The 19,970-nt window shown below is 41.0% G+C and overlaps 1 protein-coding gene across 1 annotated transcript in view; it reads left to right on the top strand.

The window, feature by feature from the left end:
• Positions 1–19,970, top strand: part of LOC122810583 (glycogen [starch] synthase, muscle-like) — a 166,921-nt gene that overhangs the window by 17,929 nt on the left and 129,022 nt on the right. Inside the window, exons 2-3 of the mRNA XM_044082160.1 lie at positions 11,727–11,918; positions 13,751–13,939. Coding sequence (XP_043938095.1) covers positions 11,727–11,918; positions 13,751–13,939 — 381 coding nt within the window. The remainder of the gene's footprint in view (positions 1–11,726; positions 11,919–13,750; positions 13,940–19,970) is intronic.

Consider the following 19,970-nt stretch of genomic DNA (forward strand, 5'->3'; position numbering starts at 1 on the left):
CCATTACTGCTGGATTGACTACACATCAGCAAGTCACATGGCATCAAGTAGTCTTTCTAGGGACTTGAACCTGTTCTGCAACATCCATAGAACAGTTTGGAAGGACAGGTACATCTTGCAAAGGATACTGCTGCTATGGAACAGACTTCCCATCCACATAAAGTAAAGTTCATCCTTGTCCATATTCAAGCGTAACATAGATCTCTTGATGAGAAGCAGAAAATTTTCCCCCCAGGACTGCCCCCTCTACTACTAATGGACAGGCCGCTACTAAAGGTTTGATCCCATGCATGGGTCCCCACAAATTATCTGTGGTATGATTCCAGCTATTCTCATTAGGGATAATGTATAATCATTGACCATGGGGGTAGGTAAGGCAAATCTCTAACCAAGTAGGATAAGCTAATTCAAGTACAAATGGAAAAATGGATAGGCTTAAAATAGGCCTTCAAGGGCAGCTAGCCTAGTAACTTGCATATAAACCTGTGATAAATTCTGCAAAATACTTGATACAAAATGGAGTATAAATAGAACCTACTACCACATTATAACCTTCTGCTTGAAACTTCACCAATAGGATTATTGAACTTTTGTCTGAAAAATAACTAGTTAATTGAAACCTGTCTGTGTGAAACAAAACAGCAACACCATTTGACTTGTCTACAGAATTAATGATTGCATTTTGTAGTTTGTCAAACACCTTAGAATTATTTCAAGCTGAATGTATTTCTTGTAAACAAGTTATTTCAGAATCAACATGTTTTACATTTTTGTTTAAATTCCCTATTTTTATGGGATTATTAATCCCATTTGCATTTGAAGAAACTAACCTCCTTAACCATTATAAAACAAATATCTTATCAGTGGAACTAAAATAAACCCCAGAAAAAAAATGACTAACGTAGTAGGAAAAAAAATTGGAGTGATATCTGGTTGATTGCTACACAATCAAAATTGCCACAATTCAGTTAATTATAAACTTCTGCATGTGCATTTAGTATATGCTATAGTCCCTATACATTGTCAGTCATAAAAATAAAAAAATATATACATCCTGTTACTAAAAAGTGCAGTTATTTCTCTTGTATGATTCCAAAAATGTTACACATTTTGGTATTGGTATAAATTTTGTAGAATATTATATAGGGAAAATAAATGATAAAAGAATATGTAATCATTATTTGTGTACAAGAAGGAAAATTAATACCAGTGCTGTTTTTAAAAACATGGAAGAAAAAGGTGACACGCACACTTAAAATTTTCAGTTTTATAAATTGTTAGAGAATTTTAAGGGTTGATATTTGGTTGCAAGAGCAGAAAATACTGAGTATAAATAAATATGCTACAAGCTGATATATATCCTGAATTAAACTGCATAAATTGTATTTAAGCAGTTGTGATGCCCGTGCACTGGCCCAGCAATCAAGGAGCCTCAATCCTCACCACTAACACCAGTGAGGAGCATCTACATTGGGAAGGATAACAAGTACTCACGCAGTAAAGTACAATTTCACTTAAGAGGATACTTAGATTGCAGTCAGTCTGGGATTGGTTTCTCCCTTTCTCTCTAGATCCCCAGTAAGACTCCCCACTGGCACAGCTATAGAGTACAAGTTTCAGCCTAGTGGTCAGGCATAAACCTCCAGCACCCTCTCTGTCCAACCAGTGCTTCGTGTCCCTGCCCAAGTAGCTGACAACACACACTTTGGGATAGGAGTTATATACAAACACAGGCACTCCTGGGGAAGGCTGGCCCAGGCTCTCTGGCAATGCTCCCTTCTCTGCCAGGCTGTATGATAGAAATCACTGCCACCAACCACTAATAGCTACTAATAAGGCCCTTACCAAAAGGGTGTCCAATTATTACTGTGCAGTATTATTATCCAAATAGTAAGTGTGACCCAGGGCTAAAGCTATTGGAGTGGCTTGGACAGTATCACTATAAACATGCAATGTACTCTAGAGCTTAAATTCTCTCTACATAAAACGGCCACAGTTGAAGGGTTTAAAAATATTTGATAATAAATAAGAACACAAGACATACTTACTACACAGTGCTAGACAAGAGTTCAGAGATCACAGAGAAATGCTAAAAATAATACAGAAGAGTTCTGACATCAGACAGCTTGTTTCCTTTTCTGTTCAGTATCATGCATATTCTTTTGAGCCGGATTGCTTTTGCATCTGAAATGCCATTTTCTAGCATAGATACTATAGTACTGATTAAATACAAGTTACCCATCTTGTTAGTAGCTGCACATAGTAGTGTCACTTGGGCTTTCATCTGGGATGCCCACATGGATCATTTGTATGTACTTTTGTAATAGGCTGCTTTTGTTACTCATATTTTGCTTTATTTGACTTATAACTAATGTTGTGTGCACACCCTTCACTTGATTATTTAGGTGGGTACTAGTACTTGCACTTGCTTTTGCCACTTCTCATACCTCAAGTTATTCTGTTTTGTATTAGATAATGCAGCTCAGCTTCTTACTCTTCTATTTAACTCTGTAGCGAAAGCATCAGAGGGTTCTGTAGGGTTGTATGCCATTGTAAAGAGCAGGTGCCAAGTGGCATACTCTTTCAGTGCTGTTATCAATTTTTATTCTTTTGTGCCAGTTTTACTTTCCTGCTTAGAAGGAAAAGTAAGAGTCTGATGCATCCTTTGTGACTTCTTTCCCACAATAAGCAGGCATTCAGTAGAGAAAGAGAACCTTTTCAGGCTTCTAGGCTAGCATAGTTGCTGTGAGATGTAAATTTCAGTTCTGAGTTCAGAACTTTTTTAGCAGCCAAATTTTCTTAAAGCACAAGAATTTCCAGAAGGTGTATTTAAGCTGTATTTTCAATAAGAGTTGTGCTTCCATAATTCAGATAGCTTGAAATTAAATTACATTTTTGTGTAAGTATTTTAATATTTCCTTCCTTGTCACTGTTGCAGTATTTTTTACTCTTGGGAAATCGTGCCAACCTGCTAATTTATAGCTAGCATAGCAAAGCCTTTACACATTCCAGGCATTGTATGTCAGACACTTGTCCTGTGTGCAAGACGTAAGGTACATATGTGATGTATGGACACCTAATCCTCAGACCAGCTTTGCCTCCAGTCCAAATGCTACCTCTGAATTCGGTCTGCATGCTCTTCACTGATCTGGTTCATTTACTTATCCTCTTAAAGATAAGTGCCCCCTTGGGGTTCTTTCCTTTCTTTTTTTTTCCTCCTTGTAGTTGTTATCATGTCATCCAGGAATGTGAGTGTGGAAGCCAGATTCCTCATAACGATAGATACGAGAAGTGCCTTTTTTGTTTAGGTGTTACATGCGACCATACACTCTGTCAGACATTTGTTCCTAAGACTCTCTCTGCAGCCATCTGTCATCACTGTCTATTTATATGGAAAAGTAGCATCTGAAGTTATCAACTTAGGATACCATGGCTGAATCTGTCCACCCTGAAGTTCAGCCACCACTTAAGAAAAAAACCTTTAAAAAAAAAAAAAAAAGGGCAAGTACTGAATCTGCTACAGTCCAACCCCCATCAGGCATCTCCCATGGGTTGGATGAGGAATCAGAGGGCAGGCCAGTGCTGACGCCAATTCCCTCTGCCTTTGCCCAGTTTGAGGCAAACATGTGACTGACTTGCTTGCATGTACATTAAGGCGTTGCATATGTCTTGTACAGATGTAGAGGGAGAACTTTGACTGACTGTCTGATGGGCCTAGGGGAATTCCCCAAAATTTAGTTGGAGGAAGTGCCTGGTACTTGCATTGAATCTAGGCTGAACCTCCTGGGTTTGTCAGAACAGATGTTCCTTTAAAAAAGAAACCGAAAACTTAAACCTGTGGCTACTGTTGTTGAGGAGTGACAGGACTTCACTCAGGTGCTGTTTAATGCCCTTGTGGCTCTAAAGCACCTTCAGGGATTATCTGTCTTTGCTTTTCTCTGCCACTCTAAGAGACCTAGGGTTTCTAATTTTCAGATGAAGAGTTGGACTTTGAAGAATCCTTAGCAAATTCCTCACTGATGTACTCTCCTTTGGCTGTAGGGTCTGATGAAGATTTTGTCCCCTGACTTGCCTTCTGAGGAATTATCTTTTGGGGACATATGTATTCTGTATGATGAAACAGTTTAAGTTGGACTGTTTCCAGGTTTCAGAGGTAAAAAAGTTATGAACTTATAAGGTTCCTGAAGATCATAAATACTTGTGTAAAAGTTAATCTGATCTTGCTGTTATTTCCTTGTCCACTGATAAGCCATCCAAACTGCTTTCCTTTTCTAAGCTTGTCCTTTCTGATAAGGACAGCCGTGTTATGGAGGTATGGGGCAAAGTGTACACTTCTGCTTCTTTGGCCTTGACAGACGAGATCAGATAGGAGTCCCCGTGGACTATGTTTGCAGATGACATTGTTATCTGTAGTGAGAGTAGGAAACAGGTGGAGGAGACCCTGGAGAGATGGAGATATGCTCTAGAGAGAAGAGGAATGAAGGTCAGCAGGACTAAGACCGAATATATGTGTGTGAATGAGAGGGAGGATAGAGGAATGGTGAGGATGCAGAGAGTAGAGGGGGCCAAGGTGGAAGAGTTTAAGTACTTGGAATCAGCAGTTCAGAGTAATGGTGAGTGCAGAAGAGAGGTGAAGAAGAGAGTACAGGCAGGATGGAGTGGGTGGAGAAGAGTGTCAGGAGTGATTTGTGACAGACTAGTACCAGTAAGAGTGGAAGGAAAGGTCTACAAGAGGGTAATGAGACCAGCTATGTTATATGGGTTGGAGACGGTGGCATTGACAAAAAGGCAGGGGTCAGAGCTTGACGTGGCAGAGTTGAAGATGTTAAGATTTCCACTGGGTGTGACGAGGATGGACAGGATTAGGAGTAAGTATATTAGAGGGTCAGCCCAGGTTGGAAGGTTTGGAGTCAGCCAGAGACGCAAGATTATGTTGGTTTGGACATGTGCTGAGGAGGGATGCAGAGTATTTTGGGAAAAAAATGCTAAGGATGACGCTGCCAGGTAACAGGAAAAGAGGAATGCCTAAGATAAGGTTTATGGATGTGGTGAGAGAGGACATAGGTGGTTGGTGTGACAGAGCAAGATGCAGAGGACAGGAAGAAATGGAAACAGTTGATCTGCTGTGGTGACCCCTAATGGGAGCAGCCGAAAGAAGTAGTAGTTATCACTCCAGCATAACTAGATATGTCCTGGCTCTTCTCTCCCAATTTTGAGGGGGTGGGTTGTATGATGTGCCTGATTTGGACTGTAAGACTTCTGCTCTTTCTCTTGTGCGTTCTGCCTCTCAGGTGGCTTGCCATTCCATTAAATGCAGCTGCTGCTTCTTCCAAGGCAAGCTGCTTTTGGGCTCTGTCATGAGGAGATATTCCTGGTTGCATCTGCAGGCCTTACCTGAGAACATTAAGGCCAAATGCTTAGATTCTCCATCAAACTATCAGAAACATTTTGACACTGCTGCAGCATTGTTTAGTACTTTGCAAGTTAAGGGTAAGACTGTGCAAGATCTGAAACAAATGTATTTCTCCTGTATCTATGTTTCATAGGAACTGTTAGTTGAAATCTTCATTTGTCTGTAGGTAGCCTAGACAACCTCTTGGGAGTAAGAGGGTTTCCAAGTGAGTTTTCCTAGACAAACTGTCTCGGCGTTCTTGAGGCCAAATGGCTTCTCTTCCTCAAAAATCTGCCTCTTTCTGACATTCAGCCTTCCCTCCCCCTGGCTAGTTTCCTCTGTTCCTCAGGCTAAGCTTTTCCTTTCCTGCTTGGCAGCAAATAATCACACATACTTTGGTTCACCCCAGCATCCAACATGGTTATTTTATGGCTTGGAAATCCATTCCTCCATTTTCCAGCTTTCGTCAGCCTTCTCCGTGCCAGCTTTCTCATTTTCCTTTCATTCTGCGGGTTTGGTGGAACAAGGAACCATCCAACCTGGCTCTTGGCTGTGCTGACCCCCTCTGAGGACCAAGTGTTTTTAGATTGCAGGATTCATACCGTACTAATATTGACTTGCCTTTAGCTTTCCAGGGTCTTCTTTTTGACTTTTCAGTCTTCTCTTTCAGTTCTTCTTTGAAGGGGATCTCTCAGAGCAGTGAGGTACATGGCATCCACCATTCCCATGGTTCCCTTTGCCAAACTACACATGAGGAAATTTCAGTGGTATCTCAAGACTGTTTGGCTTTAGCACTACCACTCTCTGGATTATCTGGTTCCTCTCTCACTGTGACTCAAGCTCAAACTCCATTGGTGGATTCATCAGGTTTCCCTAAATCCATGTCTGCATTTTGATTGAGGTCCGAGAGCTTCCTCCAACAACTTGAAAGTCCTGAGTCAACAGAAGTCAGTCCATAACAACATCAAAAAGATATGCCCTTCACTCCCTTTGGATTCTAGGTCCTCTAAAGGTTTTTATAGACAATACAACGGCCATGTGGTATGTCAACAAGCAAGGACACACAGATGCACTTTGCAAGCTGTCTTTTCAAGCTTGAGATTTTGAAATCTGCCATCACATGGTTCTTCAGGCGGTTTGCATCCCTTCGGAGCACAGCCTAGTGACAGTCTGAGTAGGTTTAGGACAAATCCTCATGAATTAATGCTTCACAGAGAGGTATTTCTGGACATTGTACATGGTAGGGTACTCCTCAAGTAGATCTGTTTACCTTCCCTCTGGACAGACAATTTCCCCAGTACTATTGAAGAGTGCCAGTTCCTTAGGCTTGTAAAGTGGATGCCATATGTTTTTTTCTTTAAAGGGGATGTTTATTTGCCTATCTTCCTCTTCCACTACTTTCCAGCATCTTGCACAGGATCATGTGGTACACTCAGATTTGCTGGTGATTCCTTTTTGGCCTAAACAGTACTGGTTCCCCTTGTTCACCTGACCAGGGGAAATCATCACAAGTTAACTTACAGGATGGAGCTTCTCACACAAGACAAGGGTTCTCTCAACTACTCTCATATCTCTACATTTCATCTGAGACTTTGGGCAATACGGTATTAGTTCCTTTCAGGAACCAGTTTTCTGAGGACATGCTTTGGGTTTTGCTGGAGGTAGGATTTTCTAGTAGTGAGTTTTCTTATGTGGCTAAATGGAAGAGATTTTCTGTTTGGTGTCTCAAGCATGGCCTGGACCCCTTTTCTTTAGGGGTCCCTACGGTCCTTTTATTTATGTGATTTGCTTAATGCTGGTTTGGCATATTCATCTGTTAAAATTCATTGTCAGCCATTTCTGCCTGTCTTCCTTGGTGTCCACCTTTGGCTTCTACTTTTGAAGTTGAACAATTCCTAAAAGGCTTCATTCATATCAGGTCTCTAAGAAAGCCTATTTCTCCTCCTCCTTGGGACCTTAATTTTATTTTTGAGAAATTGACTGTCCCTTTTTGAGATTGCCTTTGCTTCTCTGCAGCATTGTTCTTAAACTGTATTGTTGGAGGCTCTTACTTCTGCCAGGATGTTTTCTGAACTATGAACTCTCTCCTTTTTTGATTTTTCCTAAGGACAGGGTACCTTTGTACCATTCTTTTATGTCCAAGGTGGTTTAATGATTTGGCCTTGAGCCAGTCTATCTTCCCTCCTTTTTTCCTTCTCCACAGACTTCTAGTGAGAGGGTACTACACACCTTGGATTTTCATGGACAGCTCGGTTATTACTTGGATAAGACAAAACGCATAAGAAAATGGGCAACTTTTTTGTTTCCTTTCAAGCCACAAAATTGGGTTTGGCAGTGTCTAAGCAAACCATCTCCTCCTGGATTTTTGAGGCCATTTCTTTTTGCATTTGTTTCTTGGCAATCTGCTTTCATTTCAAGTTTGTGTTCATTCTGCCAGGGCAGTAGCCTTGTTGGGTGCTTTTTTCAAGGATCTGGATATTAGATCCACCTTAGAAGCTGCTACATGGTCTTCTGTTCGTACTTTTACCAGATACCTGCAGCCACTGGAGAGACCACAAAGGTATCATGCCAAGAAAATTCTGTATCCTACAAGCTGCTAAGAGGTGACCTGTGCCTGGCCTGCATAAGTCTCTGACCCTAACCTAATGAAAATGCTGCACGTCCATAAATCAAGTGGAATAAGTCAGTCACTCCAGGGACTTCAACCTAGCCTGTGACGTTAATGGAACATGCTGGAGAGACGCATACATCTTCCAGAGATTGGCACTCCTCTGGAATAAACTCTCAATTCACGTAAAGCAGAGCTCCCACAGTGACACTATTTTAAGTGCAATGTAAACAGTTGGATGGGAGGACCATAAATTCACCTTGGTGGTGGTAACGATGTCCCTTGTAGACAAGGGCATTCGGTGCTCTTCATAGATTCAATCTGCAAGCAGACCATCTAAACCTGGTCAGTTAGGGTTGTGACATGACTGGGCTTGTAAAGGCCCCAAGAACATTAGCCTAGTAACCTGCTATGAGCCTTTAACTTGGATGTCATTTCCAGGACCAGAACAAGATTGGTCTTGGCTGGCATTCATGGGTTTGTGGAGGGCTTCTCTCTGTTGTACTTCTCCTATACTGTCCAGTAGCCTTTGTACTCTCCCAAGAGTAAAGAATACTGCAACAGTGATAAGGAAAGATGTATTGTAGTTGTACAAGATTTTACCACAGCAGTGTTTTGTCCCTCCCTTCTGCCCCCTGTTATTTTCGGTTGCCCTACTTTTGGCTGAGGGATCCTTATTTCCTAATGATCCCCTTCCTGGATTTGCATGTTACGGTTTCTCTGGAGTTGCTCCTGTTATGCTAGTTCACTTCAGTTCTACAGATTAGATGTCTGTATGTCACACATGTACCTTACACCTTGCATGACTGATGTAAATCTGACATATGACACATGGAAGGTGTAAAGGCTATGGTATGCTGCCTGGACATTAGACTGTCCTCATCAATGAGTTGTAGGACCTCTACTGTTATGGTAAGATCTTGCACAACTGTACTTTCTGACCAGTCTCTTGTCAAAAGGCTTAAGATGCAACACACACAGGTGAAACCTTAGTGAGGTCTATCAAAACATTTGATACTGTTGTCACAAACTACTACTTAACTTTCTATCCTGGGTCTCTCTTCTGACCCCCTCTGTCTCTTGGTTTCTCTCCTTCGTCACCAATTAGACTCTGTGTCAAATAGTAGCAGACTAAATCTCCTTTTTTCCTACAGGCATTGGAATGCCACAGCGCTCCATCCATGGGCCGTTATACGTTTCCATTAATCTGTCTCTACATTCTAACAATCCCTCATAATTTAACATGTTGACAACTGTCACTTGCAATGTCTATTCAGTGCTTGAACTTTAAACCCCCATCCAGCAAGCTTTAAGTACTGAAAACACTTCGCTCAGAAAATGTTCTAAATTTTTTTTTTTAACACAATAAATTTTACAGCCTGATCCCTTTATGGCCTTGATGCTGCAGCAGTTAGCCTTGTTGCCTCACAGCAAGAGATTCTCCAGTTCGATTCTTGGCTTGAGTGCCTTCTTTGAGGAGTCTGCATGTCCTCCCTGCAGTCATGTGGGTTTCCTCCCACATTCCAAAGACATGCATTAGGTGGATTGGACACTAAATTGGCCATAGGTGTGTGTGTGTGTGTGTGTGTGTGTGTGTGTGTGTGTGTGTGTGCACGCGCAAGTGAGTGGTACGGATGAGCTACTGTGGCAGGTCTAGCCACCTGGCAGTGTGAACCTTGGCTCGAGGTGATTGTCAGTGTTGAAGTGACAACCCTACCCCATATACAAAAATGGGGAAAAAGGGGTTGAGGATCGATGAATCCCTTTATAAAGCCAAAAGTAACTTTTGCATAATCTCCGTAAATGGCACAAGAATTGATGTCTCAAATACTAAACTGCTAGGATTAGCAATTTGATATCCGTATGGAAGTAGTAGTGCCCCCCCCCCAAAAAAAAATGGGCATGGTCTATATGCCAGAAATTTATTTACTGCCACTATCAGGAAACACATTGCTTATCCTTTCTACTTCAGGTATGTCTTATGCTGCATCCATTTTTACCCATCTGCTGTCTACGCAACTTGCCAACTGAAACAAATTTGCAATAAAATTGCAAAAATTTGCTACTAAATCCCCTACCAAAACTTGTCACTTTGACTTCACAATTGTCACTGGCTTGAGTTTGTTTCCTCAAACTGATCTACTTAAGACAAGCTCACAAAATAATTTTATACTTGCCCAGCACTTTAATTTTCTCACGTCCTAATATTCCCCAGCTAGGCTCTTTAGATCCTCAGAAAAATCCTTATTCACTGTATCCACTATCAGCTCTCATGGCAAGGCTCTCACGCAGCATGGCCAAACTTTGGAGTTCACTCCTATTGACATTGTCAGAACTCACTCACCCTAACTTTTCAGAACTCATTGCAATGTAACATGATATTGGATAACAGCTTAAAATAGAAAACCATAGACACTAAATTGAGTTACCACCAGTTTGGGTACATACATCAGTGTTTTCTGCAACAATATTGTGGAGGGCAAAACTGTAGTCAAGCTCCATCTGGGTAAGCAGTCCTTGCTGTGGTCTTGCATAATCTCTCATGATTTGGAGATTCTTTTTGTGACTTTGCATTATTGATGCCAGTTTGAAGTAGCTGATCCAGTGGCTCTGTAGTTTTTTTTTTTGTGCAGACAGTTATCTTGGCCCATGTTATACAGCAACTTTAGGCCCTTATTTTTAGCAAGACCCCCTTCTCATCTTGAACAAATTCTGCATCCCTTTAGATGAACCATGTTCTCTTTCCTGAAAATATACCTGACTGTCTTTAAGGCAGTCCTCATTATGTTTTCTTTCAGTATTTAAAATCTTGTGGTGGGTTAGAATCTTTTTGAGCCTTAGAAATTCATTGTTGGGTCCATTTTTACCCAAAGATTACTAAAGTCAATGTTTTCTCCCATTAGCTGTCTAACTGCTCAATGTAGAATTCTTCAGTGATTCATGGCTGCTCCTATTGGTTGCTTTGGAAATGTTGCCACTGTGGACGTGTTAAAAGTATCATGTTGGGTCACAGTTAACCATACATTATTGCTTGGACAGTGATTCTAGTCGTCTGGTTCTCCATTGGTATTTTGTTTCAGTGCTCTCCTCTGCTCATCTTCAGGCTTTTGTCTCCCTTATCTCTTGGATGATGTAATCTTCACTGGTTAGCACTCTACAGCTGACAGTCTTTCAAAGTAATAATTATTGATTATATAAGATGACATGCAAGATGGCCTTCTGTCATGGGTGCTTATTGTTTGTCATTCCCCAATATTTGGATGCTTTCCTCCCCGGTTCATGTAGCTGAGGGTACAATTTGTCTTTTTAGGTAGTTGTGTCCTTTTTGTATTCCTGTTGGTATGCATTTTGTTACCTGTTTTATACAAAGTATGTTCTCTTGGTGGATGGGGTGGGGGGGCAGTCACACTGGTCAGCACAAGGCCTATATACAATCTCCTACTTGTTAGCCTGACATGATGCCATGGCATGTGTCAGAAGGAAGGTTTACCTGCTTTTGATCAGAGCAGTTGGGAAAAATGCCAGATTGGATTGCAGAATATCAAATCATAACAATTGCAGTAGAAGGCTTCCTCTCAGGCAACTTGATGATGAGTTTGTATCTGTTTGCTTCCATTTTGTTTTCATCAGAATACTTATGTTACATGTTTTTAGTAGTCACATGTTTGTGTTAAAACTTGTAAGGTTCTATTTGAGGTTTATGATCACTGTGCATCTTTCTTTCAGGTATATTTTGGAAGGTGGCTAATAGAAGGAAGTCCATATGTTGTTTTGCTTGATATTGGTTCAGCTGCCTGGAACCTTGACCAGTGGAAGTCAGAATTATGGGATAGCTGCACAGTTGGGATCCCCTGGTATGACCGGGAAGCTAATGATGCAGTGCTTTTTGGCTTCCTCACTGCATGGTTCTTAGGAGAGGTAAGCATTCTGGCTGATGCTGGTTTATTTATCTGGATCATACAGTGTAACTAATTCAGTTTCCGTAGATTTCTGAATATAGTTTTTTAGGCTGAGTTTGGCATTGTAGTGCATTTGTGGACTTGGTGTGACACTGTGAAGTAGCAAGAATTTCCTTTTTTTTTTTTGATGTGGCACTGTATGGACATATCACTTGAGTTGTGTAGTACAGGCTTAATGCTCACAAACTGTGAAAGTGCAGTGTATCTCACACTAAGTCCTGTGTGGTACAGCTTGACCACTTGAAGTCTGTAGAGCATCTTGAGATGCAGGACTGCTTTGCAGTTGCATATTTCCTGGCACATCTTGATACCAAATATATTTATTTTCCAGATGCCACTGTTTGCAAGGTAAACCTTATATACTGTGTACAGCTCCACACCAAAGTAATGTACATGAGCTTTGTATGATGCTGCTTGATATACTGTATGATTTGCATGAACTATTTTCAGTATTTCTTGGAGTAGTGTAGCTTGATGTAAAAATATAAACTGTCTACAGTATGGCTTCATACTGGTTAATTTGTAAGTTTTCTGTGTGGTAACTGAGTTTGCAACCTGCCAGAAATCTGCTGCAGATACCTGGGTGTAATACAGTAGTCTTTTGTAAAGACTTCTGTATTGATATGTAACCTTTATTTGGAGCAAACGTTTGTGCAGCGTATGTGGTATTGTGATGTAGACTGATGCCCTGCAAAATGAGAATATAGTGTGATAGTGGACGGTGCTGTACTCGCACGTTCCAAGGTGTTACAGCCTCTGGTTATTGCATTTAAAAGTGCTTGGGGGGATGTGAGAAAGATAAAGCTCTCAGAGAGAATTGGTGCACAGAGGTCTGACTTCTGAAGCTGTAATTTTGGTTTGGTAACTGCATTGACACTGGTCATTTTGTACATGTGTTCATTCCTTTAACGCACATGCCTTCTGATTCCAGCAGTGCATGTACGTGAGTTGTATATTAGAGGTAGAAACTATGCAAGAGTACTGCTGTATGAATGGGTGTAACTGATTGTAGAATTCTGTGAAGTGTGCTGGACTGATGCTAAATTAAATGCAGTCTGTGAATGGGGAATTACTGTGCAGTGCATCTTGAGCTAGCTTTTCTGTCTTGCTTTGTTTATTAAAATCTTCACTGTGCAAGAAACTAGTCCATTGTACCAGTTCTGGCTAATGGGCAATGAACAGTTTGGAACTCTGTAAAATTAAATGCAGATGCATAGCACATCTGGGACTGTACTGTACTAGATTCTTTATATAGTGAAATGAGATTTGGGATTATGCTTGGCAGTATGGATGTTTGAACTGTATAGTACAGCCCAGGCAGAACTCTCTCGCAATCCCTTTAGCATGCTGCTGATTATGTGGTGCACTTTAATAGGTGCCCCATGCATGTGAACATCTGCTAGCATTTTAGTACTTTCAGAACTTGCGGGCTTTATGTAGGTGCCATGGACGCAATTGCATGTACTAGTGCAGCTAGAGTTGATGGTGTAGTGTGATTGGGATTCAGTCTTTGCCAACTGTAAAATTTCTGAGTTGTGCTGTATAAAATGCATACATTTGGTAATGCAAATTAACGCAGTACATATGATTGCATTGTGAGATACCCAATGTATTTAATAGTACATTCAGCCAGTACTGTGACTTGTAGCTTCAACTGATGCTGTGTAATGTGGAAACTTTCTTACAGTGCCTTAACTACAGTAAAATCATAATGCAAGTTGATATTTTTCATTGCATGAGAGAAAGTTACATATTTTAAAAACACTTTTTTTTTTTTTTTGTTCCTGACAGTTTGCAGCACAGTGTGGAGAGGAAAGGCCCTTCATTTTAGCCCACTTTCATGAGTGGTTGGCAGGGGTTGGCTTGATTCTTGCAAGGGTTCGTAAGCTTCCAGTGGCGACAATCTTCACAACTCATGCTACACTCCTGGGGCGTTACCTGTGTGCAGGCAGTGTGGATTTCTATAATAACCTTGCAAATGTAAGTCTTTTCTTAAGTATAATATTCCATTTTATAAATTTCTGGGTATTGTGTGGGGTTTTTTTGAGTCCCATAGGAATTGGTGTATGTCCGGAATTGTGATTGTTACTATACAAACCCCAACTTTAAAATTTAAACAGATTTGTAAATATTTTGACAAGTGTGTGCATCTGCTTACTTGTGGTGGTGAAAGGAATTAAGGAATTTATATTCTACGTGTCTCCTAAACTCAGTAGTGTTTGATGGATGATTTAATCTTGCTTGGTAAATATAGACAAGGTTGCTTGTTAAATTTTAGTGAATTATTTGCCTAGTCTAACTAAATGATACTTACAGTGTACACCTGTCAGAAACTCGCATGGAACTACTTTGGTATAGCATAGTGATGCAATGGCATAGTCAATTCTTCAAATACTTCAAAATATCTTCTGGGCTTATGTTTGTAAAGTATTAGTGGGGAGGGGGCTTCTCTTAACTCCTCATTAAACTGACATTTGGCTTGGTGTAGTAGAACTGTGCCTTTAGAGTAATCCCAGCAAAGTATGTATGTTAATCTAGCTGTTTGACATTTTTGCCACTGTTACAGTCACTAAATTGTCAAACTTAAAACTTCAGTACGTTTAAGTTTCTAGTATGTAGCACACTTATGTTTATATTCCAATTGTACGTTACTTATTTATTCGTCTCTGACTTGCATTTCTTGTATATGTCTGCTAATTTTCTATGTTTATTTGCATCTCCAGTATGTTTTGCCTTTTGGTCCAGGTAATACGCTAGTAAAAGATCCCCTTCAGCCATCAGCCTGCTTAACAAAAGCAAATTCCTAAAGTAAATTTCAATACTATTGGAAGACCTAACAAAGAGGTAGTTTTTGAAGGCCGAAATTGTGGATATACAGTGAGCTGTTTACAATTCACTCAACTAAATAATGAGAGAGTTTCCAAAATGATGCCAGCATTGGTGTTACGGTTGATTTAAGAACAGGAATAAATGGCTTTATCTTTTAATTATCTGGTGCTGTACTGGATAAATGCCAAATGTCTTAGTTTCTGCATTGTGCCAAATCTTGTACCTTTTGGAATAAATCTATACTTGTTAGAGCTTTGATAAATGTGGCTTATGTAGAAACAGCATATAGTGGAAGCATTTGTAGTAGTCCAACAAGATCTGAACGAGACTGTTTCAAGCAACAGTTCTTATAAACTGAACCAAACATGAGCTAAACATTGCTCAAACTTCTGTAGCTCTGAAAGATGAATTATGCTATCGTTTAACTCTGAACTCCAGAATTTTCTTTTTCTCTGTAATGGCAGAATTCAAACAATTTGTAGCTCTGGAGTCTCAGGGTTTTTTTTTTGAGGTGTGTGGTCTCTCTCTCAGGAGGCAGGAAGGGCTGAAGGGGCTTCCTACTCCCCTCCCCTTCCTAGGGTGGTTAGTTGGGCCTTTTCCTTCTGTTTCCAGGCTTCTCCCAGAGGCAGAGCATAGGCCCTTGGGTACCCCTGTTCTTCTGTTCTGTGTTTGATGTGGCTTCACTTAATCCTGATTCCTGATTCTCTGCCTCCTGCTCCTGTTAAACCGGTATTAAGCAGGGGCATTTGGAGCTCATAAATATCTTTATAAGAGAGTCCTAGCGTGACAAGAGAAACTATTAGTCAGGACCTAAGGGTGTCAAGGCCTCTGTTGTAAAATCGGTTCTGCCAGTTTCACTGTTGAAATATCAAAACTTTTTCTTTCTCAATTGAAGTCTAAAGGTGGATGCTCATGGGAAGGCATTGTGTGTAAAGTTAACAGATTTGGTGCATGTCTCTGAGCAGTGGGTAAGCATTCATTACAGTGTGGTTTTGATGCTGTGCAGGCAATTGGGTGGTGTGGACGTGGACGTGATTTCTCTTATGAGGGGTAGATCTAGGCGTGGTAGGGTAGAGCTCAGAGCAGTTTCTGTGAGTTCTAGGTTCACCTGCAGGGATCAGTACCCGCAGGGGCCAGGCAGAGGGCAGGCCAAACGAAACAGGCCCAATGACCTTTTTTTCAGCTGCCAGATCTTTCTGCCTGGCAGCACCTTTGGGAGGAAGGTTAGCACTCTTCAAGGAAAATTGGATGTTGATTACCCAAGACAAATGGCCATACCATGCGCAGGTTCTTCCCTCTTTACTTCCAAATAGGGCTAAAACAAATTTCTCTACTACGCCAGTGGGCAAATAATATTTTTACAAATAGGGCCGCTGCCTAGTACCAAAAGAAAAGAACACCTAATTCCAATTCATTTACCTGGAAAAGGTACCACCACATATCTGACATTCCATTTTCAATTTGTCACATATCAAACCCACCACACCTCCTCTGCTGGGCAAAGACAGCTTCATGGTGACTGGGCAGCTCAGAGGATGGATGACTGGAGATCAAGACTGGACCCAGAGATCATTTATCAGGCCCAGTTCGGGCTGGGTCATCACATTATCTTGCATTGTAGCATTGCATTTCTCTGACTCTCTGATCTCCCTCTCCTGCATTGCACGTGTTTCACGGCTCCAGTGGCAAGTGTTCACGAAGGCTTCTGCTCCAGTAGAGGAATACAGATCTATCCGCATTGCCTCGATCTGCTGATACTGGCCCAAGAAAACTGAACTTCTTCATCATTTATGTCATGGCAGGCAGTGTTAAGATGCGGTGGGTATTCTGTGTACGAATAAAGTCTACCTAGTACCCTCTCAGGACATGTGCTTTTCTCTGTGTGGGTGTGATACAGCATCCCACATGGCCTTTTTGATTTTGACCACAAAAAAAGAATCTCTCTTTTCTTTACTTCCACCAGTTGTCGCGCCGTCTCCTGGCTGACTGCAAGGACAGTCCTTCAAGCCTTGGGGTTCATGCATCTGGTATATTCTGGTACTTCCCAATGCCAAACTGCATAAGAGCTAAGCAGTATCTCAGAAAGAATGTATTAGCACTGCCAAGATTTGGACACTGACACTCAAATAATACCTGATTTTATCTCAGACAAAGCTAGACAAAGCTTGGGAGCTAAATGGAATGGAAAATGGATAGAGGACACGTGGCCTGCCAGACTTCAACATCTACATATCAACTGCCAGACTTCAACATCTACATATCAACTTGAAGGAGATGTTAGCATTCAGGTGTTGATTCAAACACACAACTGTGGTGTCATAACAAGCAAAGGCAAGGGGGGGGAATGCCTCTATATCTATGCAGAATGACAATGATTTTTTGAGAGACTGCCTCAGTTTACAGCTAAATCTTCAAGGCAAAGGAGTTTCTGCACAGAACTCACTCCTTAGCAGATGTGTTGAGCAAATTATGGATCCCCACTTGAGTGGAAAAATTGATCCTCATGTATCAGAGGTTGACACAGTGTTATGGGGGAACTCCAGACATAGATCTGTCGCGCTTCTCCACTAAATTACTCAATGTCAGACTTCATCTCTCTATCTCTGACAGCTGGCAATTTCTGGTTTAAACCCTGGAGGGTCTCAGCTCACAACAAGTTTTGATGTTATTTTTGGAGGCCAGAAGGCCTAGTACAAGTGTGGCTTCAATACCTTTTGTCCTTCTTTTCTAAAGGTTTGTCCTTCAGCAAATGCTGCTCACTAAGTGAGCTCACTCCACTCACTATTTCTCAGCCTTTCCATTCCTTTCTCAGCCAGGGTTTAGTTAATATACATGAAGGGCAAGTCTATAAGAGACCCCCCGGCTCTACTTTGCCTTGGGAAAACTTTTTGTGTTGAGAAACTCATCACTTGACTTTTTGAGCCCTGCAACATCGGCAGAGTTGAAATATTATTGTTGGCTTACTTTTTGTTGGCCATTAGAAGCCTCTGAAGGGTTGGCCCTTATGGCAGCCTGGAGCCTTCTGAGCCTTTCTTAATTTTCCACAAGGATTGGGTGTCTTTAACCCTCTAACCTATGCCTAAAGTGGTTTCTTTATTGTGGCTTTAAACCAAACTATTCATTTTGCCTACTTTTTTATGCAAACCCCAAAAATAAAGGAAAAGATTTGATATTTTGGAAGCAGCAGTGCATACTTCTACTTTCATTTACCACTTCCCACTCTTACTTCCTAAATCTAGGGCTGGATTTGTCTTTGCAATTGCAGGCTGCATGGGCATTACTCCTAATGCTTTTTTAGTATTGCCTGGTTTTGCCATCCTCCCTGCTCTCTGCTTACCTTATATGTAAGGACTGCAGGAATGGAGCAATGTGATATAGTTTCTTAGCTACCTACCATATACTATAAATGTAGATGTTCAAGATCCACATTGTGCCAGTCCACCTCCCTCCTTCCCTCTTTGTTGAAGGTGGTGGTGTGGTTTGTGTTGTACATATTGTAATATGGTTAGGTGCACGGGTGGTTGGTTGGGTTTTTTGCTGGTTGGCTGGGCCTGGTCTTGTTTTAGACCTTCTGACATCTGGGGCAAGAAAATTTTCCATAGTTTCTGAAGATCTGAACTGCTGGACATTTGACCCAACTTCTGTATTCAGTCTTCCTGATATCTCAACTTTTTTTTGCATATTTGAACTGCTGGATCTTTAAACTGATTTTGGTGATTAATCTCCTGAGTATCCAAACTGATTACTTTCATCTCAAAAGCATCTCTCATAATACAAAAACGCTGTAAATTCCCTACAAGTTCCACACTGCTCTTCGCATTGGTTCCCAATCCTTGTACTATCTAAACCAGATCTGTTTTTGTTCCAGAAGTTCTGCACACTTCATCATTATCAGTATTTTGGCCTTAAGGTTATTTCACTGAGTGCATTTTTATCTTTCAGTGAAGCATTCCATCTGATGTCCATTTCCATTCATTCCTCAACAGTTGGGTTCAGATCTGACGCTCTGATCCGACTCTGCCACTTTTTACAGCGCATGAATACTGATTCTGCATTACCCATAATGCTCCAGTCCTCTACCATACCTCAGGTCTTGTTTGCCACCTTTGCGTATGGACGTGGTGACTGTTAGCTTTTGAGCTTTAGAGTAATTTCCTGTCAGATAAGTAAACTGCTTATGTTTATCTTTATCCCTTTTTTCTTTATAGCTGTTTTATTCCTCCTATTCCTCCTTTATCCTATGCATTGTTGGTAATTCCTCCGTTAGTTACAATTGTTGGTAATTTTTCCCTTTCCTACTTATTTTCCCTCAAAAAAAGAAAAAAAATTATATATAGGTAGTATTAAACTTTGTATTTTTTTCTTTTTTTTTTTTTTAGGATGGCTGAAAAATCTTTGGGGTTTAAAAAGTGCACAGATTCTGGGCATAAGATCCCTCTGTCAGATGCTTATGATTTTTTTTTTTTTTTATTATTGTTTGGGCTTGGCACACAGGTGTGTTATACATTTGTAAAGCTTTCAAAACGTGGGCCTTAACTGATCAGAAAATGAAGATGAGTTTCAAAGGTCTTCTACCCACGACCTTTTCTGAATCTTTATCTGGAGCTCAAAACAGACCAAAAGCAGTCCAGAAAGTGTCTGTCAGACTCTTCTGGATCCCCCACTTCATCTTTGGATCCGACCAAGGAGCCAGCCCACAAAATTTCGAAACTGTCGAATCTGAAGACTAAATCCTCTGATCCGTCTTGTCTTGGATAACTGATCTTCATCAGGTCTGATACTTTCAGATCCTAAACAGTTTCCTAAGACCTGGTATGTGCCCTCTCTATACCCTGTTCCCTCAAGGCTGCCATCACCCTTTTTAGAGACTCTTCACCATTTTAGGTCCCCTTCAGTGGTGTCTTCTTTTTCCAGGAGCCTGATGGAAGCAGATGTGGATAGAATGATGAAGTTTCTCTTGGCACAGATACAGATGGGAGTTCCTCCAGCTACTACCATTTCTGCTCTGGAGACCTTTTCCAGTACTACTCCACCCATCTTGGCTCTTTCTTAGATATGACCTTTGCCTTCAGTGCCCTTGGATCCATATTTTCTGGGACCATCTGTATTGGATTCGAAGATTGTTGCATCTTTTGCTCTGATACCTTCTCAGAGTGTACCAACTCCATGTGTCAGAGTTGGA

This window comes from Protopterus annectens, chromosome 9.part0 (genome assembly GCF_019279795.1).
Source record: "Protopterus annectens isolate FY-2018-M chromosome 9.part0, PAN1.0, whole genome shotgun sequence".
In the NCBI taxonomy this organism is placed as follows: Eukaryota; Metazoa; Chordata; order Ceratodontiformes; family Protopteridae; genus Protopterus; species Protopterus annectens.